Source organism: Dendrobates tinctorius, unplaced genomic scaffold, assembly GCF_039654945.1.
Source record: "Dendrobates tinctorius isolate UK_male_01 unplaced genomic scaffold, ASM3965494v1 ptg000029l, whole genome shotgun sequence".
In the NCBI taxonomy this organism is placed as follows: Eukaryota; Metazoa; Chordata; class Amphibia; order Anura; family Dendrobatidae; genus Dendrobates; species Dendrobates tinctorius.
Window position 1 is genome coordinate 19,081,363 of NW_027361697.1, and position 27,192 is coordinate 19,108,554.

Genomic DNA, 27,192 nt, shown 5'->3' on the forward strand with positions numbered 1-27,192 from the left:
GCGTATTAATCCGTATTATGAAACAGAGGACACTCCTCACTCTGAAATCATTATGTGATTTGTGCGCCGATTTCATATTTGCAAATATTATTACGTGACACAGTTTATGCCGGAGAGATAATACTTTGTGCTGTCGGATCGGTATGTGTCTCTTGCTCCAGTTGTTTCTATAAACAATAAGTCACTTGTGTGTAATCTCAGTTAATCTTTTACTCATTGTGATCAGATACTTTGTGACAGGTATTCATTTAGACCGACACAACTACTGGCATTTCCAGCAAGATCAGTAAGCAAAAAGTTTAGTAGAGGCCAGGGCTGGGTCGTGATCTGATGGGCTGTGAATTAAAGTGGAAATGTTATTCACAACCAATGTTTAAAAAAAACAACAACAAAAAAAAAAACAATTTAGGCAATGCTGAGTGAGTTTATAAGAAAGAAAATTATTCTCTTGCCCATACTTGAAGGGATTGTCTAGGCTTGGGGCTCAAGTCTGCAATCATTCTATGTGACTGCAAACTTGTGAAGCCTCACATTGCGCATTGTGCACGCTGTCAGGATTCTCTAATGCCAGGAGCGGGTGGTCGGGTGAGCACAAATATGTGATTTGCATACATCGGGCCACATTCCGACTAAATATGTCTGGTTTTGGGGCTTGCGCGTCTGCGGCTGCAGTTTTCCATGACAATTGATATTAGCAGATGCACATTTTAGGTACCTTGTATGATGGTTTTGCTGCAGAACCATATGAAGTCTTTAACTGCAGTATCACCATTCTTAGAGTGCAACTTTAAATGTGTATTCTTATGTCATTGCAGCAGTTCCGGTGTTGGTTGAGGTGATATCTCCGGTAGTGGTGAGGAGGTAGCAGGGTCATTGCAGGCTGTAGACTTTCTTGAAGAGGTGGGTTTTCAGGTTCCGTCTGAAGGATCCGAATGTAGTTGATAGTCGGACGTGTTGGGGCAAAGAATTCTAAGGATGGGGGCTGTTCGGGAGAAGTTTTGGAGGCGGTTGGGTGAGGAGCTAATAAGTGTGGAGGAGAGAAGGAGGGCTTGGGATGACCGGAGATTACGCGAGGGAAGGTGTTGGGAGATTAGTTCAGAGACATATGGGGGAGAAAGGTTGTAGATGGCCTTGTAGGTCAGTATTAGTAATTTGAATTGGATACTCTGAGAGAGTGGGAGCCAGTGAAGAGATTTGCAGAGGGGAGAAGCGAGGAGAAAGATGAATTAGTTGGGCAGCAGAGTTAAGGATGGACTGGAGAGGTGCGAGGGTGTTAGCAGGGAGACCACAGAAAAGGATGTTGCGGTAGTCAAGGTAGGAGATGATGAGGGCGTGCACAAGCATTTTAGTAGATCGAGGGTTGAGGAAAGGACGGATTCTGGAAATATTTTTCAGCTGGAGGCGACAGGAGGTAGAAAGAGCTTGGATGTGCGGTTTGAAGGACAGGGCAGAGTCAAGGGTTACTCCGAGGCAGCGGACGTCCAGTACTGGGGAAAGCATAATTGTGATAGATAGGTCAGGTAAGAAAGATCTGTGAGATGAAGGAAAGATGATGAGTTCAGATTTGTCAACATTGAGCTTGAGGAAGCGAGAGGAGGAGAAGAAGGATATAGCTGATAGACACTGCGGGATTCTGGACAGCAGAGAGATGACGTCTGGGCCAGAGAGGTAGATCTGAGTGTCATCAGAATAAAGGTGCAAAAAAAACCCTGTTTGGGAGAGAAGAACAGACAAATCGCGGCGCCCTAAGTGCGTAAACACAATATTGTAGTCTTTAAAGGGTGCACAATTTTATGCACTCACCTGATAGAAGACTAATATGGCTTTAGATTGTGTATCCTCAAAAATCCTTCCTTCTGGGATAGTTCTCAGTAGACAGGGCTTGCAGCTTGCCTTGGGTGGATCCAAGTGAAAGAGCCAGGTTCAGGCTCACACAGAATGAGTAAATCAAGACAGGCACATCCAGCCCATGAATGGCAGCGCTTCCCAGGACTCACATCCAAAGATGATATTTCATATTTTTTTATTTCATAGGTTAAAAGTTAAAAAAGAAGAGATACAACGCGTTCCGAAATACGTTGTATCTCTTCTTTTTTAACCTATGAAATAAAAAAATATGAAATATCATCTTTGGATGTGAGTCCTGGGAAGCGCTGCCATTCATGGGCTGGATGTGCCTTTCTTGGTTTATCAGAATAAATGTGGTACTGGAATCCATGGGACTTTATGAGTTGACCCAGGCCAAGGATATAAATTGATGTTAGGGCTGGCGGAACGCACCAAATTATAAAATAATAGTAGGTGCGTTCACAGCCCGGGGTCCACCGTGCAGAGGTGGTACACTGCTGCTAGGTAATGGCGGAAGAATAGAGCGGCGTAAAAACAGTCACACGTGGGTTACGTCACCCAATGTGAACAGGAGCGGACTCTGTTAATTCACAGAGCCGCACAGCTGCTGAACGTGGATGCCGGAGCCTGTTTAACTCACAGAGCCCAGCCAAAGAGCGCACAGCAAGCGGCCACAGAACTCTACCCCAAGGACACGGGGTTAGAGTCCTTCTAGGCCCACTGAGCGCGGCATCGCTGCCACGAGCGCCGCTATAGACGCTGGCTATGGAGTGTGGAGCACGGGGCACGATGGCGTGCCGAGTCACTGATGATGGCTAATGCCTGACTCAAACTCTGACCTACCTAGGCCTAAGCCTGGGCGCTAGCAAGCTAGGCTGCACAACACATGCGTGCCAAGGGTAGGGGTTTCATAATGAGTCAGTCACCAGAGACATTCATACATGCATATGTGGCGCCCCTGAGGCTCAGTCGCCACAGAGGTACTGCACCTTCTCCTAAGGTGTGGTGCCCCACTATCCAGGTAAGGTGGGAACTCCTGACCACGCTCCAACACTCGCACCCCACACAACAGGGTAGTTCAGCAAAGCCACATTGCGGCTCTTTGCTTAGAGTGTATGAGAGCACCTTTGGTGGCTCCCTGTTTGGAACACGAAACGTGCTGGGAGGTGGGTGGAGTTGAGAATACATAAAAGAGTGGGAAGGTTTAGGATTTGAGGTCAGTCAGTCAGAAGTCAGTGAGAGAGTCACTCAGAGAGGAGTGAGGAAAGAAGATCCCTGAGAGAGGGATGGAGGAAGGAGTGCTGCAGCAGACCTGAGTGACTCAGGTCTGCTGGCACAGGAAAGGAAAGGAAAAAGACATTGAACTAAAGCCTGAGGTTCCATAAGAAAGAAAGACTAGTACAGAACATAGGAGAATAAGGGAACACAGAGGACGTGGGTTAGAGGAAGAACCCTGCCTAGAAGTTCTAAGCGCAAGGCCGGGGCCCGGTCCCCGAGGTTGTATGGACACTAATGGTTCTGCAGCAGACACCGGTAGAGTAGTGGGCTGTAAATGCATTACTCCCATCTAAGACTTGGGGGCACAACAGCAACATGGATAGAGAGCCGGGACTCAGGAGTAAGGAGTCCCCGAAGCAGGCTACAGCTGTCTGCCGTACAAGTAGCGTTCTTGGGAACATCTGATAGGAGGAACTCCAGTGTAACTCAGTACTAGGAGATCTTCACACTAAAAGGCACTATAAAAGGAGACGTTCAGAAAGGCACATGTTGGAGGAGCGTGGGAAGGGAGCATTCCATCTTGCCTGGAGGTTGGCTGAGTCCCTGACCTGGAGGACACAGTACGGAGGCAGGCACCTGTGTGTACTACAGACTGTGAGTAAAGCTTTGGAACAACAAGCCCTGGTGTCCTCCATTGATTCTTGCGCCAACACACCCAGCACCGCTACATCTGGGTACCAGCTTCTACACCGCCTGCGCCTCTCCTCTTCCCCTACATCCACACTGCCCTGGGGCTACAGCTCCACCTGTGGGGAGCTTCACCATCTTGGCTGCAACATGTCACCAGCCCCAGAGGATCTGCAAGCAGCGTCGGCCTAACACCTCACATGCCGAACACCACAGGTGGCGTCACGAACTACTCTATCTAACTACATTCCACCATTCACAATTTCCCCAGTACTTGGGTGCCCAGGGCCACGGTCCGGGTCACTGCTTCTGTGACACATCCCACTGATACCGGCCCGGTACCGAGTACCCCACGGCCCTGGGAGGGCGACCCACATACACCACTCACTCCTCATAGTCTGAAAATACAGTCTATTCTAGCGCATGGCCGAGCGGCCATGCGAACCTTTTATAGCCGCGAGCGTCCGTGACCTTCCTGGCTTCTCGGATGGGCCAATCCGAACAGGAGCAGGACCTGAGCACGTGACCTTCAATCTCCAATTGGAGATCACTCCACGGGCATGCTCAGTGGCCCGACATGAGGACTTAGTCCCTGGAGAATCTTGCTGCTGAGCAGCCTGCATTGCCAAAGCTGTGCCAGAGGTGGCGGCAGTAAGCAAACCCACGGAGCTGGTCTGGGCAGAGCGCCGGAACCGACGAGTTTGCTGAGCAACCTCCTCTGCGGCTGGAGAGGAATGGAAGACCGCTGGAAGCAAGGCTCGGGATTCCCGCTGTGCAGCGACAGGAACCCAACTCCTAACAATTGAGAAGAGTAGGGGTCCTAGAACAGAGCCTTGGGGGACTCCAACCGAGAGAGGGTGGGATGAGGAGGTAGTATGGGAGTTGGAGACGCTGAATGTGCGGTTGGAAAGGTATGAGGAGATCCAGGATAGGGCGAGGTCTTTGATGCCAAAGGAGGAGAGGATCTGTAGTAGGAGGCAGTGGTCAACTGTGTCGAATGTAGGGAAAAGTCTAGAAGCAGGAGTATAGAGTATTGTCCGTTTGCTTTGGCTGTAAATGGGTCGTTCGTAATTTTGGTCAGGGCTGTCTCAGTGCAGTGATGGGGGCGGAAACCAGATTGTAGATTGTCAAAGAGCAAGTTAGATGAGAGGTGGGAGGAAAGTTCAGCGTGGACGTGCAGCTCCAGGAGTTTGGAAGCAAATGGGAGCAGTGATATTGGGCAATAGCTGGACATAGCAGTTGGGTTGAGGGTTGGCTTTTTAAGGATAGTCTTGATTGTGACATGTTTGAAAGCAGAAGGGAAGGTACCTTCTGTTATTCTCCTGCTATGAGAGCTTTTATCTTGCATAGTTTACAAGCTTATTGGCGAGGAGCTCAGCCACCAGAACCTGGCCGCATATTCCAACAGTTACATTCCAGGCTGAGGAGTTAACTCCTGAGATATCAGTCTCCCCTCTCCATCCAATTGATTTGTATATAGCAGTTAGATGCTAACCACCCACTCCCTATCAGCTCCTGACCTGTTATCAGTCCTGCAAAATTCCAATTCCCAGGCCTCCACCATCGATCACTGGCGGTTTCCAAGTCGTTCTCTCAATCACTGCTCTGACTTTCCCAAGCCATGGGCTTGTTCAAAGGCCCTGTTATCGCTATATGCAAATATACTGCTAACACTGTAGACTTCAGAGTAAGCACTGATAGACAGCTAATTTGTCATAGTAGCATAAGCTCAGCAGTAGGATGAAGCTACTGAACCATTATTTTTCCTTAAAGAAGCGTGCGTCCCTCAATAACACGGAATTGAATGACTGTGCACAATGTATTACTGGACACACAAGTTGAGAATAACCTTTAAGGGCCTGTCACACTAAGCGATATCGCTAGCAATATTGCTATAACGTCACTGGTTTTTGTGACGTTATAGCGATATCGCTAGCGATATCGCTAGCGATATCGCTATGTCTGATACTTACCTCCGACAGCTCCCCCGCTGGTTATCGCTGATCGGGCGAGAACGTCCTGGACCGTTTCTTGTCGTCAGCTTCCTGCTGGGCTTCCTGCTGTGACGACGAGCGACGCGTGGGCGCGGGCGGGAGTATGTCAGGATCGCCTCATCTGACAGGTAAGTAGCGACCCCCGACCCCTGCGATGTTGCTGGTGAGATCTGCCTGTGTGGCAGCTCACTAGCGACCACTTAGCGATGTACAAGCGAACCTGACCGTGTCATATCGTGTGACAGTACCTTTAAGATACATAATCTCTCTTGAGACCTTTTGTTAAAGGGCTCATACTCACATGCGAGAAACTTGGACGATTCTCGCACGTCAATACCCGGCACTGCCGCAGGCACTTGGATCGGAGCCTTTAGCTGCATGTATTTCTGTGCACCTGATCGCTCCGATCCCATCCGAATGCCGGTGGCAGTGCCGAGTATTGACGTGCGAGAATTGTCCGAGTTTCTCGTATGTGAGTATGAGCCCAAAGCATTTGCACGGCCATAGGCTAGAAAGTCTGCAGTGATTGCACACTTGTGAATCCTCACATTGTGCGCATGGTGAGGATACTTCCTTGCTGGCGCCGGAAGCAGGGAGTCATGTCACCGCAAGTATGTGATATGCATACTCCCTGCCACATTCCAACTAGACTTGTCTGAGACCAACTAGACTTGCATTGAGTGAGGCGGCGCCCATCTAGTTGGCACGTGACCACATGTATGCAAATCACATACTTGCAGTCACACGCCAGCCACTCCCAGCGCCGTCACTGTAGCATCCTCACAGCATGCGATGTGAAGATTCTCAAGTCTGCAGTCACAGTGATTGCAGACTTGTCGCCTAATGTCGGACAAACCCTTTAATGAAAGCAGTGAATCAGTTAATTGCAATATACACAGTGTATAGATAAAATAAAACCGCACCTGTAGCTCTGTGACTTGATAATATACCCTGATATCAAGCATTGAGTTTACAGGGTGTATACAATACATATATGTAACTGTATGTGCAGTCAGTGTATGTGATACATGTATGTAAGTAAAGAAATTGCTCCAGCCAACATCTGTTCTCATGGATTTATTTGTAACCATGGTCATCGCTCTTGTATAAGCCTCGTATGAGCAAAGTTGGGTGCACCATAATCAGATTAATTGGACCTATTAGTTGTCGTCTGCACACGGTTACTTAGTTGTGAGATATTGAGTCAGCAAAATGGACTACAGTAATTCTTAGTAATCAGCTTATCAGATGCAGTATTTTGGGGTTATTCTCCACCACCTCATGTGAGTAATCTCCATTCTGTTCTTTATAGATACTTTATTTGTATTCAGGCTCAGATCAATAGGTCAGCATTCTAGTAGCCAGAACCAGAAGCTGACGTCTCCATAAAGCTCACCCTGACACCAACCACTCCAGTATTAGTCACCAGTGCAGATAATGAAGGATATGTAGCGGATCATTCTGCTCACATTGACTCAGCTCTTGTTATCACTACTGCACTCTTCTTGTGACACTCAATTTCTGGGAAATGCCAGGAAAGAGAAGATTTATTCACTTTGTAAAGCCCAGTGCTGGAATCATAAATGAAGCCTAATTACAGAAAGTATCTTGAGTCACAGAAAGGGAGGAGAAAGGCTCGAACACATTTATTTCACCTATTATCTGGTCTGACAAGTCGGGTTTTTCATGCGTTGATTACATTACTTATTGGTTTTACTCAGATTAATGCAATTAGTGCAAAATGTAACAAAGAAACGATAAGTCCCATTAAACTTAACCTACAGCTTAATGGGGCAGCCATGTCTTCTGATTCTCCCATACACAGGAACGCTTGGTTCGGCAGTGATCCTGTGATCTCTAGAGACCTGCTGCCAGAATCCGCAAAAGGATTGGGTAGTTGAATTCCAAACACCTGAACACTATGATCCTTTGCAAATATAGGAGAATCGATTTTCAGGACTCTCGTCCATTTGCCATCAGTAATCTGTAACCGCTAGATGGGTGTCCTGCAAATTTGCTTACCTCTCATCGTTCCCAGCTCTTCTTTTGACTAACCAGGCTGGCACAACGTCATTATTACGTTAGGACGCACACAGGATGCTGCACCAGCCACAAAAAAAAAGCTTGGAATGCTGGGGGGTAAGGATATTCGCAGGTCTCTCATCCAAGGGTTACAGATTATTGACTTGGCCAATGGAAATGCAGTTGTGCAAATTGATTTTGCCATTGCTACTCCAATCTGAGGCCACAAGCTCAAAAAGGCTACCTTGGACAGACTTGGCACAAGCCACTACATCTGGCAAATTCCAGAGAAACCCAGATACCCTTTAACTTCTATACAGGGATCTGGTTTTACAACAGGATCCAGTGGATAGCAACCTTGCAAGGGCTACCGTCCAGAGGCAAGAATGGTCGCCAAGCAGGGTCAAAGCCGAGAAGTCACATCAAGGACAAAATCAGGAGTCAGAATTCAAGCCAGAGTGTGAACAAAAGAAAAAACAAACCACAAGACCCAAGTCAAGGCAAGATCAGAGAGAGCCTACTGTTCGCTAAACACTCCAATAGCTAGCTTCTAGAGTCAGTCAGCTAGAAGTTTATGTAGAAGGGAGCCCTGCCCATGGCTGTCAGCAGTGAGCTAATTATCTACCAGCTCACTGCAGCAAAACACAAGTTAAAAACAAAGGGGAGCACTAAAGATGGCTACCACGTACAGACTTCGTACTTGCTACTCCATTTTCCAGATCCCAGAGGTTGTCCTGGCCTTCACTCTTTAACCCTTATACAGGGATCTAGACTTAACAAGGACCCCTAAGCTGGGGCCATGGAGTTAGCTGTAGTTCGGTGGTGTGAGCTGGCAAGTGGAATAGTCCGATAGCCGGGTCAGAACCAGGAGGTCAGTACAGAGACAAAATCACAAGCCTGAAGAGTAGTAAAAAAATGAGCCACAGTCAAAATATGGAATGGAGTGAACTAGGATACCAGAAACTTTTATTGGAGCAAGTCAAATTATGACTGAGAGTGGACTGCAAGTTTTCAGAAGCTGATATAGTCTGCAGCCCCATCCAGGCCACACAAGGGAGAACAAATGCTGAAAAATTAACTCCTAATCTCCCACTACAAACAGAACTTTATGTAATTGAAAAAAAGGGAACTAGGGTAGTCGCCCCTTGCCGGAAGGGCAGACATTGACACATATGCCATATTTAGGACATGTTTACATGGGGGATGTACACAGCAGATTTTCCATTGCAGATTTGCCTGCAGAAAATCTTGGAAGAAATTTGACTTTTCTCCCAAGTTATGCTGCTGATTTTAACAAGGATTTCAGTCGTTGTAATACCAAATGTGACATCTACAATACTACTGATGCATATCTGCAATTTTTCAGTCCATAGCGCCATAGCTGTAGCCGTCATGAACCATAAAGATATCCAAGGATTTTATTGCTGTCTTTTATTTCAGAAAAAATGGCTGCGTTCAAAAAAAAAAGCAGTAATGATAAAGTGCAAAAAAAATAGCCATTTATTAGTAGGTCACTAGTTAATAATTCTGGGGTTTCTTTACTTACAGAGATGATCATTTCCACTTTTTTGATTTGTTGTTCCAGCCATAATTGAAAAAACGACAACAGGGATTGTCCCTATTGGATTAGCATCTCGGCAAACGATAGCAAAACTAAGTTTTAGGGGAACAGCCTGACAAAATGAAATTTGACTTTTTTTGAGAAGTGAATTTAAAGGCCAATATTGCTGCACTTCCAGAAGTCACTTAAAAGTTTATATCTTGTGGACTGTGCCTTTACGGACGGGTTGTCGTCACCACGTGAATTTATTTGCAGACATTGCCTATATAAGTGAGTGACATGAAGTTAATCACTCTGCTTTCCAACTCAATACTAAAACCTTATTTCTATGAGACTGTAAATCCTTTAGAGGGATAGAAGGTTTTGGCAATTTGGGTCGATTTTACACATATGCTTAAATATATAAGATCTGTAAAGGGCTTGTCCGATTTTTTTTCTACGGGCTACTCGGTCTGAGAAAAAAATCAGACATGTGCACAGCCCCATAAAATATCATGGGTACAAGTGCAATCCATGAAATCCAAGGATAGCACTCGTCCGAGAAAATCGGTAGTGTGCGCAAGCCTTAAGAGTCAGAATGGAAACTGCTGGGATATGGGCAGGGTGAGTATCAATTCTTTTAATTTTTTTTATACCAGTCTTAGCCCTTTTAAAGGCAGGCTATAATCAGAAAATCATCTGTTTATATCAGATTTTTGTGCTTCATTTATTTTTTTTTAATTAAAAAGCAAAATTAGTAATCTTGCAATTTTCACACTGGCCACTGGGGCTTTTTTAAGGGCCTGTCACACTAAGTGATATCGCTAGCAATATCGCTATAACGTCACTGGTTTTTGTGACGTTATAGCGATATTGCTAGCGATATCGCTATGTCTGATATTTACCTCCGACCGGCTCCCCCGATGGTTATCGCTGATGGCGCGAGAACGTTCTGGACCGTTTCTCGTCGTCAGCTTCCTGCTGGGGCTTCCTGCTGTGACGACGAGCGATGTGTGGACGCAGGCGGGAGGATGTCAGGATCGCCTCATTTGACAGGTAAGTAGCGACCCCCGACCCCTGCGATGTCGCTGGTGAGATCTGCCTGTGTGGCAGCTCACTAGCGACCACTTAGCGATGTACCAGCGATCCTGACCGCGTCATATCGCTGGTCGGGATCGCTGGTACGTCGCTAAGTGTGACAGTACCTTTAGATTCCTACTTCCTGTACGAGTTTTCAGCAGGCTCCTTATCATCAGAGGCAGGATTACAATGACAGGTAACACTTCTATTCACAGCTGATAACACAGGGCCCACCTATCACATTAGGACCAGAGTCTGATCATTGTGACTAATGTGCATGTGCATTTCCTGAGACTACAAAAAATTCCAGTGGTCAGTGCAATAATTGAAAGATTTTTATTTTTTTATTTTTAATACGCGTTGTGATACAAATAAAAAGGATCCACCAATTATAATAGCCCAAGAGTCTGATCATTGTCTATGTACATGTTGTGGCAGATCGGTTCACTCAGCAGTACACGGAGGTAGAAAACAGGAACACCCCTTCTCTTTAAACCTTCTGTTGGTTTTTTATATAACGGCATAAACCAACATGAAGGCAAAAGTAAAACACAGCCCTTCAGGCAAAACAGGAAAACCACAAAACTTAAACAGCCCTGTTAAGCCAAGACTGCCTCTGGAGTCCAGCTATTTAAGCCTCAGACCACTCCCTGGGTGGAGATAAGGTGGACATCCTCCCACCCGCTCTATGGATGTCCACATAAAATCCAGTCCATTATACAAATTAGCTTAACCCCTCACCTCACTTAGTGTGCTGGAGGAAAAAACTTTGGGTTTTATATCACTGACGCCATTAAGCATAGTAAAACATATCTCACCTACTTCACTTTACCAGTGACTTTGTCACAACGTGGATTTCCTGAAACTACGGGAAGTATAGTTCTAAAAAAAAAACAGTGGCCAGTGTGAAAACTGCAAGATTTCTACTTTTTTAATTTTTAATACAGATTGTAATATGGAAAAAAATACATGGAGAACAATTTATGAAAAAAAACAAAACCATTTAACACTTGATATAAACAATAATTCATGTTCTTCTGAGGATAGTTTCCCTTTAAAAAAATTTTTTTGTCTGGTGGACAATGCTTTAAGAAATCAATATTTGTTTCCTGCAAAACCGAATTGTGCCAATTGAGTGGCATCCAACTAGACATCCAGGCTTTGGAAAGAAACTTTTTCATACATTTATTGTTTCCCTATTGGGATAATTCAGAAGAGAAACTATGAATCGGGCTTCTTATTAATATAGAAAATTGATTCCGAGAGGAAACGAGAGATTCCTTACGGTTTTAGCAGTAAGAAATGAAATGATGTCTTGGAGATTGGGCTTGTGCGTTGATTGTGCCATGTTGGCTTCTCTTGCACAGAAGTGGAGTAATGACTGTCTGTCTCCATATTGCTGAACGTGCTGTGAATGGCGGTATTATGCTTCAGCCCAATCGGTTCAGTCATCTCTCTCAGTCAGGCATACATTTATTCTTAAAATGAGAACCAGTAATAGGTAACCGAATCCAGCCCGGCCGACATTAGTTCTACTCTGATGATTCCTCATTTCCCATATTGATTTGTAAGAAAAGACTTTCCATTATGTTCTCAGCAGATAAATATGTCCGCTGTGTGTATGAGGCCTATTACCTCGTTTGCCAGACTAATCGGGGCGTACTGATAACACTTTCACTGACTGAAATGCTAAGATCAAGTGATCACTTTCTGACATGTTAACTACTCCGGGCTTCTCAGGACAAACCCCCTGACGGGAAGTCTATTAAGTCATTGGATTTGTAATACTACTACTACCATTATGTGTAAAGGGCTAAACTTCTCCTGGTTCGTGTGCGGGAAATAAAATAAAAGGTGTCACGTACTGCAACACTGTGTAAGGATATGGACGCGCTGCCCATGATTCCCCCTTAAAGAAACAAGTTTTATTGTTGTAATGTCATGTGAATTGTGTATATATTGTGTAATGTGAATTACTAATGTATTGTGATATGGTTATGTATAGTGTGTAGTGATGTAAGCTAAGTAATATGACTAATGTATAGTGTTATTGGACAGTTAGTATAGGGATGTAGATAGTTGACTCTAGCATAGGTAGTGACGAATAGGGTAAGTTATTTATTTATTATGCTTTGCTTGTATAGCGGTATCTTATTCCACAGCGCTTTACATACATTATCATCACTGCCCCCAATGGGCCTCACAATCTAAATTCCCTATCAGTATGTCTTTGGAGCTAGGAGTTAAGGCTTGGGATTAGCCCATAGTGGGTAGGGTTAGTGTTAGGGCAAGTGACTGCTTCCTGTGAGTTAGGGAATTCGAGTTTGGAGTGCGAAGTGAACAGTGCTGCCTACAGGGTGTTCCATGGTGAAAGGAGACTAAGGCGAGGGATATTATGATCCTAAAGAAAAGTGACTGACGAGAGAGAGTGGGCTTCCAAAGAAGGGTTCTTGGACTCCGAGTCACGAGCCCCTGAGCTTGTAACGCAGAAGGTAATAGACCTAATCAGGACTGAGTACGTGGGACTAGTGGGGGTCCTGAGTGAAAGAGTATCGGAGCACCAGTAGTAGAAGAAAAAGGATGCTGAACCGAAAAACAAGTAAGGAGACTTGCTGATCAGGACTTTAGCGTTAAAGCTGGGTTGTGGTGAAGTAGGGAGAAACAGTGGACGTAGAAGCCCTGGAGTAGACTACTAAGGAAGGATACTGTGATCAAAATGTCTGTACCCACTATCCCTTGTATATAACCCTTACCAAGTTACCGATCAGTAAAGACTTTACTTTTGAATGGTGGTGTCCTTTATTGGACAGTGCGACATCCATCCCTGGCAATCCTACACCACCAGCTATATGCAGCCTGCATGGTGTAAGACCCTCACAGCACAAGTCCACACACCCCGCCAGGACCCACACTTTCATGTAACGTGCTTCACCCGCGGCTACCACCCTGTGCCGCATTACGACTGCATTGTATAGTCCTGTTAAAAATTTTGTACATGATGTAAAGGGAACCTGTTACATTGAGGGTCAATAAGATGACGGTATGTTAAAGACTCTTTTCATCTGTAGCCATCAGTCAGCCACAGCCTATATCTCCTTGTGTGTCCTAGATAAGCCCTGCATTTACTGGGCCCCAAAGTGCAGTCTCGATCATATCATATCCATTTCCATGTGTCCAAAATGATACTTTAGTAAATATATGGGAGATCGGAGTTGCTCATAAACCTTTCTGTTGTTATGGAGTCTACTGCATTTTTCAATTTATTGGAATGTTACCAAAATTGTCATTTGCTAAAAGCGGCGTTTTTATCTTATTCTGCTTGCCAGTGGCCTATAGGGTCATGACTGTGAATATGGATATACCGTAACAAGATTTTCTCTGTCCTTTTCTCCTTTTTAGTTTGCGTTCGGTATACCAGACCTGACTCTAAAGGACATAGCGTGCAGCCAGAGTCTCCTGGAGCGATTCATCATATTCAGCAGTCGCAGGGGAATGCATACAGTGCGTAATGCGATGTGCGTCCTGTCCCAGCAGAGGTTACAGAAGATAGAAGATGTGCTGTATGCCAACATTGATTTCTTCAAAGTGTTTGAAGTTGTAAGTAATCTCTCCGCTTCTGAAAGGTATTGAAAAGTCTTGCTGAAAGTCAGTGGAGAAGAGTTAGGATATGTGCAGGCAATGTCTTTTAGATGCCAGTGCAGCCATCGGTTTCTCACAGGCAAAGCTGCTTCAGGAAAACGCTGGCAGACGTTGGCGATTTTGCCATCATTTTTGCAGCAGCACTGTCGCTTTTCCCTTTATACCTTGAATTGTAGAGAGCAGCGGGTGTCTTGGGTGTCTCTTGTAAGCCTCCCAAGGAATGAGCATGGAAGACAAAATAGGAGCGCTCCATGGTGAAGTTCTGGTGATAGGAAACAGGGAAGAGTAGATGGAATCTGCTCACCTGGTGGAGTGGTGCAGGTCAGGCACAACTCTGATGAGAGTAGTAGTGCGGCAGTATTCCTCGTATAGACTGCTGCTCCTGCCTTTGAAGGCGACAGAACGGCTCTTTAGAACAATTACGAGGCAAAAAATATGAAAAACGTCAAGATGGAGACAAATAATCATAATACAAATAATTTGTATTATGTTCATTGTATTATGATTATTTATGTTATGTTCATAAACTATTCATATGTTGTTCTATTGTGTCTCAGGATTTGTTACTCACCAGTAGGTGGGACATGTAATTTCCTTGGATCACGACTTCCTTTATAAGTTGTTTTATATACTACTTTGTATGATAGCCCGAGGAAGAAATCAGATCGATGTTGAAACACGTTGCTGCCTTTTAATAGATGTTTATTGTTTTTCTACACCTTCTCATACTTGTCTTCATCGTGATGGCGCCCAGGGCCGTATTTGCCATTAGGCCCTCGTGGGCACGTGCCTAGGGCGGGACTCTGCGGGGGGGCGGCACCTGAGCAAGGATTTTTTTTTTTAAGTCCGGGGTTGTCCTTCCCCCTCGTTCCTCCCATCATACTCACCTCCTCCAGCTATGCCTGCTGCAGCTCCGATGGTCCTGCACCGATATCTGTTCTTCCTGTGTGAGTGTGCGGTCACACGTGGTACCGCTCATTAAGATATGGATGAATATGGACGCCACTCCACTCTCATAGGCGTGGCACCCATATTCATGACCTTAATGGGCGGTACCACTTGACCACGCGCTCACACACACAAACAGGAAGAACTAGGCTGGACGAGAGACATACATGTGGCGCCCCTGAGGCTCAGTCGCCACAGAGGTACTGCACCTCCTCCTGAGGTGTGGTGCCCCACCATCCAGGTAAGTTGGAGGCTCCTGACCACGCTCCAACACTCGCACCCCACACAACACAGTAGTTCAGCAAAGCCACATTGCGGCTCCCTGCTTGGAGTGTAGCAGAGCATCTTTGGTAGCTTCCTGCTTGGAACACGAAACGTGCTGGGAGGCGGGTGGAGTTGAGAATACATAAAAGAGCGGGAATGTTTAGGATTGCAGGTCAGTCTGGGAGAGGAAGCCACTCAGAGAGGAGTGAGGAAAGAAGATCCCTGAGAGAGGGATGGAGGAAGGAGGTGCTGCAGCAGACCTCATTGACCTGGGTCTGCTGGCACGGGAAAGGAAAGAAGGAGAAAGACATTGAACTGAAACCTGATCTTCCATAAGAGAGAGAGATTAGTATGGAACGAAGGAGTAAAAGGGAACAGAGGACGTGGGTTAGGAGAGAACCCTGCCTAGAAGTTCTAAGCGCAAGGCCGGGGCCCGGTTCCCGAGGTTGCATGGATGCTAATGGTCCTGCAGCAGACACCGGTGGAGTAGTGGGCTGTAAATGCACTACTCCCTTCTAAGACTTGGGGGCATAACAGCAACTTGGATAGTGAGCCAGGACTCAGGAGTTAGGAGTCCTCGAAGCAGGCTACAGCTGTCTGCCGTACAAGTAGAGTTCTTGGGAACATCTGTCAGGAGGAACTCCAGTGTAACTCAGTACTAGGAGATCTTCACACTTAAAGGCGCTATAAGAGGAGACGTTCAGAAAGGTACATGTTGGCGGAGCGTTGGAAGGGAGCATTCCATCTGACCTGGAGGTTGATTGAGCCTCTGACCCAGAGGACACAGTACGGACGCAGGCACCTGTGTGTACTACAGACTGTGAGTAAAGCTTTGGAACTGCAAGCCCTGGTGTCCTCCATTGATTCTTGCGTCAACACACCCAGCACTGCTATATCTGGGTACCAGCTTCGACACTGCTTGTGCCTCTCCTCTAACTCCACATCTACACTGCCCCGGGGCTACAGCTTAACCTATTGGGAGCTTCACCATCTTGGCTGCAACACACCACCAGCCCCAGAGGATCTGCAAGCAGCGTCGGCTTAACATCTCACTTGCCGAACACCACAGGTGGCGTCACGAACTATTCCATTAACTATAATCCACCATTCAAACTCCCTCTATTAATTGGGCGCCCAGGGCCACGAACTGGGTCCCCGCTGCTGTGACACATCCCCCTGATACCGGCCCGGTACCGAGTACCCCACAGCCCTGGGAGGGCGACCCATACACATACAGCATCAGGGAACGGCCCAAGCCACGACACAGGTGAGCCGGATGGTGAATGAGCGACGGGGGGGAGGAGAATGAGCCAGGTGGAAAATAGGGGCCGGGGGGATGTGCTGGATGGAGAATGGGGGCCAAGCGGGAATGAGCGCCGGAGGGGGGGGAAATGAGCCAGGTGGAGAATGGGTCCGGGGGGGATGAGTGTCGGGGTGGAGAATGAGCACCGGGGGGGCAATGAGTGCCTGGGGGAGAATGAATGCCGGGGTGGAGAATGAGCACCGGGGGGAGGGCAATGAGCGCTAGGGGGGTGGAGAATGAGCGCCGGGGGGAATGAGCGCCGGGGGGACGGAATGAGCGCTGGGGGGGATGAGCACTGGGGGTGGGATGAGCCGGGTGGAGAATTAGTGGAGCCTGCTCTGGGGAGATGGCTGCACTAGGGAAACGGGTGCACTGGGGAGATGGCTGCACTGAGGAAATGGGTGCACTGGGGAGATGGCTGCACTGTGGAAATGGGTGCACTGGGGAGATGGCTGCACTGTGGAAACGGGTACATTGGAAAACGGGTGCACTGGGGCGATGGCTGCACTGGGGAGATGGCTGCACTGGGGAAACATAAAAAATGCACAGCATTGGCATAAGGATCAGTAAACTGCAGTATGTCTTGTTTGAAAATGATGAAAATCATCCAGGCTTATTTATATCACCATAATTGTCCTCATCATGCATAGTTTATATGAATAAAAAAATCAAGAATACTTGTACAGTACATATTAGAATGGCGTTTTTATGTAGTTGTATGAAGATTACTCCTAAATCATGTAAAGCGCATCTGTCACTTGGTCTCACAATATGAATAACATACTTTACTTCAGGGGTGGACCTACCGCCCGTGCAGACCGTGCATTGCACGGGCCCCGGGGGAGAGGGGGCCCCTCCAGCGCCGCATGACTAATTATGTCAAAATTCAAATTAGCCATGTGTAGTGCAATGAGGAGAGCAGCGCTGCAGGAGGCAAAGGGGCCCCTGTGAGGCGGGGGGGGGGCCGGCCTGCCCCCAGCGCCGACTCCAAACCCCCCCTGCTCCCCCCGCATTGAAGGAGGAGGCAATGATGGAGCCTAGAGGAGAGAGCGTCAGCTGACGCTCCCTCTCCCATCATTCCCCGCTCTGCCTCTGACACAGCGGGTGCGCGATGATGTCATCGCGCTCTCACTGTGTACCAGGTAGGCAGTGCAGGAGAGGAGACAGGAGCCGGAAGCAACGCAAGCACGAGGAGAAGGTGAGGAGTGTGTTTTTTTTCTAAATCAGTGTGAGTACAGGACTGTGGGGCCATGCGGGGGGGGGGCTATATACCATGCTAGGCTGTATCATACCATGCTGGGGGGGCTATATACCATGCTGGGCTGTATTATACCATGCTGGGAGGGGCTATATACCATGCTGGGGGGGCTATATACCATGCTGGACTGTGGGGCCATGCGGGGGGGGGCTATATACCATGCTAGGCTGTATCATACCATGCTGGGGGGGCTATATACCATGCTGGGCTGTATTATACCATGCTAGGCTGTATCATACCATGCTGGTGGGGGGCTATATACCATGCTAGGCTGTATTATACCATGCTGGGGGGGGCTATATACCATGCTGGGCTGTATTATACCATGCTGGGGGGGGCTATATACCATGCTGGGGGGGCTATATACCATGCTGGGCTGTATCATACCATGCTGGGGGGGCTATATACCATGCTGGGCTGTATCATACCATGCTGGGGGGGCTATATACCATGCTGGCCTGTATTATACCATGCTGGTGGGGGGCTATATACCATGCTGGGCTGTATTATACCATGCTGGGAGGGGCTATATACCATGCTGGGGGGCTATATACCATGCTGGGCTGTATCATACCATGCTGGGGGGGCTATATACCATGCTGGACTGTGGGGCCATGCTGGGGGGGCTGTATACCATGCTGGGGGGGCTATATACCATGCTGGGGGGCTATATACCATGCTAGGCTGTATCATGCCATGCTGGGAGGGCTGTATTATACCATGCTGGGGAGGCTATATACCATGCTGGGCTGTATTATACCATGCTGGGGGGCTATATACCATGCTGGGCTGTATTATACCATGCTGGGGGGCTATATACCATGCTGGGCTGTATTATACCATGCTGGGGGGCTATATACCATGCTGGGCTGTATTATACCATGCTGGGGGGCTATATACCATGCTGGGCTGTATTATACCATGCTGGGGGGCTATATACCATGCTGGGCTGTATTATACCATGCTGGGGTGGCTATATACCATGCTGGGCTGTATTATACCCTGCTGGGGGGCTATATACCATGCTGGGGGGCTATATACCATGCTGGGGGGGCTATATACCATGCTGGGGGGGCTATATACCATGCTGGGGGGGCTATATACCATGCTGGGCTGTATTATACCATGCTGGGGGGGCTATATACCATGCTGGGCTGTATTATACCATGCTGGGCTGTATTATACCATGCTGGGGGCTATATACCATGCTGGGCTGTATTATACCATGCTGGGGGGGCTATATACCATGCTGGGCTGTATTATACCATGCTGGGCTGTATTATACCATTCTGGGGGGCTATATACCATGCTGGGCTGTATTATACCATGGTGGGCTGTATACCATGGTGGGCTAGGCTGTATACCATGTGGTGCTGGGCTATATACTATGCGACTGTTATATACCATGGGGGGTACATTTTACATTATATTCTATAAGAGGAGGCTGTGTTATATAACATGGGGGACTACATTATATTGTATGGGGAGGTGGGCTGTATTATATTCTATTTGGGGCTACATTATATTCTGTAGGGGGGTTGTATTGAATTTATTATACGATGGACTACTTGCTAGAGATGGGGTGCACCTTACGAAGACTGGAAAACATGTATTTGGAAGTCGCCTTGCTACACTTGTAAGGAGAGCTTTAAACTAGAACAACATGGGAAGGGAAGCAAAAGACCAGAAAAAGCCATACACCTGACAAATGCTATTGAGAACTCTGCTATTAGAAGTGGAAAGGAAGAACAAAGACGAAAGAATCTAATTAATAAAAATATTGGAGAAAGAGAAACCAATCACAAACTAAAATGTTTCTATACTAATGCACAAAGCATGGGCAACAAACAAGGAGAATTGGAACTACTAACACAGGAAAAGAAATATGATGTCATTGGAATCACTGAAACTTGGTGGGACAATACACATGATTGGAATACAAGACTAGAAGGATACAACTTATTTGCAAGAAACAGACTTGATAAACGAGGAGGGGGTGTCGCATTGTATGTTAGAAACGCGTATATCTGCACAGAGATTGAAGCTTCAGAGACTGGGAGTTCTGTGGAAACTGTTTGGGTAAGAATACAAGGACAGAACAATGGAAAGGACACCATTGTAGGCATTTACTACAGGCCGCCTGTGCAAGCTGAAGCTATGGATGAACTCTTTATGCATCAAATGGCCAAGTTCTCCAAAAAATATGACATAGTTGTCATGGGAGATTTCAACTATCCAGACATTTGTTGGGAATCTCTCTCAGGCAAAACTAACAGGTCAAGGAAATTCTTATCCTCTCTTGCTGACAACTTTATCTTCCAAAAGGTAAGGGAGAAAACAAGGGGAACTGCTACCTTGGATCTAATCCTTATAAACAGGGAGGAAATGGTTGAGGAGGTAAAAGTGGCTGGGACCCTAGGAGGTAGCGACCATGCTATTTTAGAATTTTGGATAACTAGAGGCGGAAGACCTGTGAAGACTCAGACATCAAGGTTAGATTTCAGAAAGGCAGATTTTAAGGGATTCAGAAAGAGAATTGGAGGGATCCAATGGCTGGATATCCTTAAAGACAAAAATGTCCAGGAAGGATGGGAAATCTTGAAAAATGAAATTCTCAAAGCACAGTTGTTAACAATTCCGAAAAGAGGGAAGAATAGGAAGCAGTTAAGGAAACCAGGATGGATGAACACAGAACTTAAGCACATGCTAAAAAGGAAGAAAAAAATGTTTATAAAATGGAAAGAGGGAGGCATATCTAAAGAAGAATATAATGCTGTCTGCAGAACCTGCAGGGCACAAATCAGATTAGCTAAAGCTGAAAATGAATTGAGGCTTGCAAGAGATGTCAAAAGCAATAATAAAGGATTTTGGGGATATGTCAAAAGTAAAAGAAAAGTCAAAGATGCTATAGGATTTTTACAGGATGAAAATGATGAAATGGTAAGACAGGATGTTGAGAAGGCTGAACTTTTAAATTCCTATTTTGCATCTGTTTTCTCTCAGAAAGGAAATGTAACATCAACTGTTATTCACTGTCCTATTAAGGGAACAGAAGAATCCAGGATATCTATAAACAGAAAGATAGTGAGGAAACACTTAGCTAGCCTAAATGAATTCAAGTCTCCAGGTCCAGATGAATTACACCCCAGAGTACTGAAGGAGATAGCAGAAGAAATTTTTGAACCCCTCTCTATAATCTTTGAAAATTCTTGGAGAACAGGAGAAGTGCCAGAAGACTGGAGAAGAGCAAATGTTGTTCCTATCTTCAAAAAGGGGAAGAAGGTGGACCCAGGTAACTATAGGCCGGTGAGTCTGACTTCTATACCAGGAAAGATCTTTGAACAAATTATTAAACAACATGTATGTCAATACCTGGATAAGAATGAAGTGATTAAACAGAGTCAGCATGGGTTTGTAACTAATAAGTCATGTCAGACTAACTTAATTTCCTTCTATGACGGTATCACTGATTGGGTGGATCAAGGAAATGCTGTAGATATAGTATATCTTGACTTCAGCAAAGCATTTGACAAAGTCTCTCATACAATCCTTATTGAAAAAATGATTAAGTATGGAATGGACAAGGCAACTGTTAGGTGGATTCATAACTGGCTTAGTGATCGGACCCAAAGAGTGGTCGTAAATGGCTGCACATCCAGTTGGAAGAATGTCTCAAGTGGGGTACCACAGGGCTCTGTCCTGGGCCCTGTATTGTTCAACATCTTTATCAACGATTTAGATGAAGGAATTGAGGGTAAACTGATTAAATTTGCTGATGACACAAAGCTAGGAGGGATAGCTAATACTAGAGAAGAGAGAGAGAGGATTCAAAAAGATTTAAATAAACTGGAGAAGTGGGCAGCAACTAACAGAATGGTTTTTAACAGGGAGAAATGCAAAGTACTACATCTGGGCAATAAAAATGGAAAAAACATACAGTGGGGAAAAAAAGTATTTAGTCAGTCAGCAATAGTGCAAGTTCCACCACTTAAAAAGATGAGAGGCGTCTGTAATTTACATCATAGGTAGACCTCAACTATGGGAGACAAACTGAGAAAAAAAAATCCAGAAAATCACATTGTCTGTTTTTTTTTCATTTTATTTGCATATTATGGTGGAAAATAAGTATTTGGTCAGAAACAAAATTTCATCTCAATACTTTGTGATATATCCTTTGTTGGCAATGACAGAGGTCAAACGTTTTCTGTAAGTCTTCACAAGGTTGCCACACACTGTTGCTGGTATGTTGGCCCATTCCTCCATGCAGATCTCCTCTAGAGCAGTGATGTTTTTGGCTTTTCGCTTGGCAACACGGACTTTCAACTCCCTCCAAAGGTTTTCTATAGGGTTGAGATCTGGAGACTGGCTAGGCCACTCCAGGACCTTGAAATGCTTCTTACGAAGCCACTCCTTCGTTGCCCTGGCGGTGTGCTTTGGATCATTGTCATGTTGAAAGACCCAGCCATGTTTCATCTTCAATGCCCTTGCTGATGGAAGGAGGTTTGCACTCAAAATCTCACGATACATGGCCTCATTCATTCTTTCATGTACCCGGATCAGTCGTCCTGGCCCCTTTGCAGAGAAACAGCCCCAAAGCATGATGTTTCCACCACCATGCTTTACAGTAGGTATGGTGTTTGATGGATGCAACTCAGTATTCTTTTTCCTCCAAACACGACAAGTTGTGTTTCTACCAAACAGTTCCAGTTTGGTTTCATCAGACCATAGGACATTCTCCCAAAACTCCTCTGGATCATCCAAATGCTCTCTAGCAAACTTCAGACGGGCCCGGACATGTACAGGCTTAAGCAGTGGGGCACGTTTGGCACTGCAGGATCTGAGTCCATGGTGGCGTAGTGTGTTACTTATGGTAGGCCTTGTTACATTGGTCCCAGCTCTCTGCAGTTCATTCACTAGGTCCCCCCACGTGGTTCTGGGATTTTTGCTCACCGTTCTTGTGATCATTCTGACCCCACAGGGTGGGATTTTGCGTGGAGCACCAGATCGAGGGAGATTATCAGTGGTCTTGTATGTCTTCCATTTTCTAATTATTGCTCCCACAGTTGATTTCTTCACTCCAAGCTGGTTGGCTATTGCAGATTCAGTCTTCCCAGCCTGGTGCAGGGCTACAATTTTGTTTCTGGTGTCCTTTGACAGCTCTTTGGTCTTCACCATAGTGGAGTTTGGAGTCAGACTGATTGAGGGTGTGCACAGGTGTCTTTTTATACTGATAACAAGTTTAAACAGGTGCCATTACTACAGGTAATGAGTGGAGGAAAGAGGAGACTCTTAAAGAAGAAGTTACAGGTCTGTGAGAGCCAGAAATCTTGATTGCTTGTTTCTGACCAAATACTTATTTTCCACCATAATATGCAAATAAAATGAAAAAAAAACAGACAATGTGATTTTCTGGATTTTTTTTTCTCAGTTTGTCTCCCATAGTTGAGGTCTACCTATGATGTAAATTACAGACGCCTCTCATCTTTTTAAGTGGTGGAACTTGCACTATTGCTGACTGACTAAATACTTTTTTTCCCCACTGTATATAGAATGGGAGGAATAGGGCTAAGTGACAGCACATGTGAAAAAGACTTGGGTATACTAATAGATCACAGACTGAATATGAGTCAACAGTGTTATGCAGCAGCAAAAAAGGCAAATGCAATTCTAGGATGTATTAACAGAAGCATACAGTCTAGATCACGTGAAGTCATTATTTCCCTCTACTCCTCTTTGGTCAGACCTCATCTGGAATATTGTGTCCAGTTTTGGGCACCACATTTTAAAAAAGACATCAACAAACTGGAGCAAGTTCAGAAAAGAGCGACCAGAATGGTGACCGGTCTGCAAACCCTGTCTTATGAGGAAAGGTTGCAGGATTTGGGAATGTTTAGTTTGCAAAAGAGAAGACTGAGAGGAGACTTAATAGCTGTCTACAAATATCTAAAGGGCTGTCACATTGTAGAAGGATCAACTTTATTCTCATTTGCACAAGGAAAGACTAGAAGCAATGGGATGAAACTGAATGGGAGGAGACACAGATTAGATATTAGAAAAAACTTTTTGACAGTTAGAGTGATCAATGAGTGGAACAGGCTGCCACGAGAAGTGGTGAGTTCTCCTTCAATGGAAGTCTTCAAACAGAGGCTGGACAGACATCTGACTGGGATGATTTAGCGAATCCTGCTTTGAGCAGGGGGTTGGACCAGATGGCCCAGGAGGTCCCTTCCAACTCTACGATTCTATGATTCTATGATTCTATGATTCTATGGGGGCTGCATTATACTATATGAGGAGGGCTACATTGTATTCTATGGATGGGCTACATTATACTATTTAAGGGGCTGTATTATATCCTATGAGGGGGTTGCCATATATTCTATAGAGGGGCTGCATTATACTATATGGGGGGGGGCGGCATTATATTCTATGGGGGGGTTACATTATGTTCTATACAGATATTATATCCAGCCCTGCATAGCCTCAATATTAGATAACAACAAATAACAAATAACTTTGCTGCCCTATGAAGGGTTGGGGGGGGCCCAAAAAATTTCTTGCACAGGGGCCCACTACAGTCTGTGTCCGCCCCTGCTTTGCTTTACTGAGTCCTTAGACCTGGTGAGGCTATTGTACTTATTGTTAAAATTGATGTCAGAAGGGCTGTGTAATCCTGATATTAAAATGAGCATTTTATGAGTCCAGTTCTAAAATTAAATAACTTATGATTACAAGTGTATTCAATGTCCAGCTACCTAGCCTGACTGAAAGCTGCAGATTGTACTGAGCAGTGTGAGATCTCAGCTGGGAGGAGGGACACTGAAGAGCTAATAGTCAGGCTAGAAGGGTACAGACTGAGTTTAAGTTTACACACAAAGGATTGGAAGGTCATTCTGAGATGAGTTTCAAAGGAAATACACCATCATCATCAGGTTTAAGAGATGTATGTAATACTGTATGCAGCTTTTATTGCAAAATCACCTGACAGATCGACTTTAACCACTTTAGAGGACCACTTAGGCTGGTTTCACATTTGCGTTTTTTTTCCGCGGTAATTTAGCGCTAAATAGCGCATGCGTTTTTTTTTCCTATACTTTGCATGGGATGCGCTTATGTGCGCATACACATGCGTTTGTACGCGTTTTACCGCGCATGCGTTTTTTTGCGGTATGCGCTCGGGCGCACAAAATGCAACTTGTTGCATTTTTTGTGCGTCCGATTTGCCTCAAAAAAACGCATGCACGCGCAATGCGTTTTTTTACAGCAAGACACCCATTATAAGTCTATGGTGAGCATATGTGCGCATTGGCATGCTTATGTATGCGTTTTTTTGCACATGCGTTTTTTTTTTACCATTAGTTTAGACAATGGAATTTAGGGGTTTGGGTAAAGTTAGGGTTAGTTAAGGGGGTTTAGGGTTAGGGTTAGGGTCAGGGTTAGGGTTAGGGTTAGGGTTAAGTATGGTTTGGTTAAGGGTTAGGGTCAGGGTTAGGGTTAGGGTTAGGGTCAGGGTTAGGGTTAAGTATGGTTTGGTTAAGGGTTAGGGTCAGGGTTAGGGTTAGGGTTAGGGTCAGGGTTAAGGTTAAGTATGGTTTGGTTAAGGGTTAGGGTCAGGGTTAGGGTCAGGGTTAGGGTCAGGGTTAGGGTTAAGTATGGTTTGGTTAAGGGTCAGGGTCAGGGTTAGGGTTAGGGTCAGGGTTAGGGTTAAGGTTAAGTATGGTTTGGTTAAGGGTTAGGGTCAGGGTTAGGGTTAAGTATGGTTTGGTTAAGGGTTAGGGTCAGGGTTAGGGTCAGGGTTAGGGTTAAGTATGGTTTGGTTAAGGGTTAGGGTCAGGGTTAGGGTCAGGGTTAGGGTTAAGTATGGTTTGGTTAAGGGTTAGGGTTAGGGTTAGGGTTAAGGTTAAGTATGGTTTGGTTAAGGGTTAGGGTCAGGGTTAGGGTTAAGTATGGTTTGGTTAAGGGTTAGGGTCAGGGTTAAGGTTAAGTATGGTTTGGTTAAGGGTTAGGGTCAGGGTTAGGGTCAGGGTTAGGGTTAAGTATGGTTTGGTTAAGGGTTAGGGTCAGGGTTAGGGTTAGGGTTAGGGTCAGGGTTAGGGTTAAGGTTAGTTAGGGTTTGGGTTAGGGTTAAGTATGGTTTGGTTAAGGGTTAGGGTCAGGGTTAGGGTTAAGTATGGTTTGGTTAAGGGTTAGGGTCAGGGTTAGGGTTAGGGTTAGGGTCAGGGTTAGGGTTAGGGTTAAGGTTAAGTATGGTTTGGTTAAGGGTTAGGGTCAGGGTTAGGGTCAGGGTTAGGGTTAAGTATGGTTTGGTTAAGGGTTAGGGTCAGGGTTAGGGTTAAGGTTAGTTAGGGTTTGGGTTAGGGTTAAGTATGGTTTGGTTAAGGGTTAGGGTCAGGGTTAGGGTTAAGTATGGTTTGGTTAAGGGTTAGGGTCAGGGTCAGGGTTAGGGTCAGGGTCAGGGTTAGGGTTAGTAAAGTCATGGTTTGGGTTAGTGTGAGGGGCCACCTAATGTTGGAAAAAAACGCAAACGCGGTAAAAACGCACTAAAAACGCATACAAACGCATAAAAACGCTGCGTTTTTTTCATGCATGCTCATAAAAATGCTTGAAAAAAACGCAGCAGTTGTATGCTTTTGTATGCGTTTTTCAATGCGTTTTTTTGCGGGAAAAACGCGCTGCAAAAAAAAGCAAGTGTGAAACAGGCCTTACTCCTTTAGGCTGTCAAGAGGTTGAGTTAAATGTTTGTATTTTGAATCACTGACAGAAAGTTGAGAAAAACATGTCATTTTTCTACAACTGCTGCTCCACAAGACCAGCTGTTTAACCCATAATTTCCTATAAATGTCTCAAACAGAAACCGTTCATACTACGCAGCATTGATCTCTGTAAACTGTCATTTTTTACAAACCATCAGATCTGCTTGTTAACCCATTGCTTGCCATAAGCCTTACAACCTGCTATTAAAGTCTCTTCATATTACTTGCATCTGCTGCTGGTTAACTCATTGTTTGCTACTAGCATCATGAACTGTAATAAGACTCTGTTCTCACTATATTACAATCTGCTGTGGATTCTAGAACTTGCATCTGCTTTGTTTGACCCATTGTTTGCTGTAAGTGTTAGGCGTCGGGTTCCTGCAGCTGCACAGCGGGAATCCAGAGCCTTGCATTCAGCGGTCTCCCATTCTCCATCGACCGCAGAGGAGCCTGCTCAGCAGTTCCGTCGTTCCGACGCTCTGCCCAGACCAGCTCTGTGGGTCTGGCTGTTGCTGCCACCTCTGGGCCAGCAATAGCAACGCAGGCTGATCAGCAGCAAGCCACTCCAGAGGCTAAGTCCTACCCTCGCTCCACTGAGCATGCTCACGAGACGATCTCCCATTGGAGATCGGGAGTTA

General features: G+C 45.7%; 1 protein-coding gene across 1 annotated transcript in view; it reads left to right on the plus strand.

The window, feature by feature from the left end:
- The window catches only part of ABCA4 (ATP binding cassette subfamily A member 4), a 255,198-nt gene that overhangs the window by 31,550 nt on the left and 196,456 nt on the right, over positions 1-27,192 (plus strand). The window contains exon 6 of the mRNA XM_073571415.1: positions 13,789-13,986. Within this exon, the coding sequence (XP_073427516.1) occupies positions 13,789-13,986 (198 nt within the window). The remainder of the gene's footprint in view (positions 1-13,788; positions 13,987-27,192) is intronic.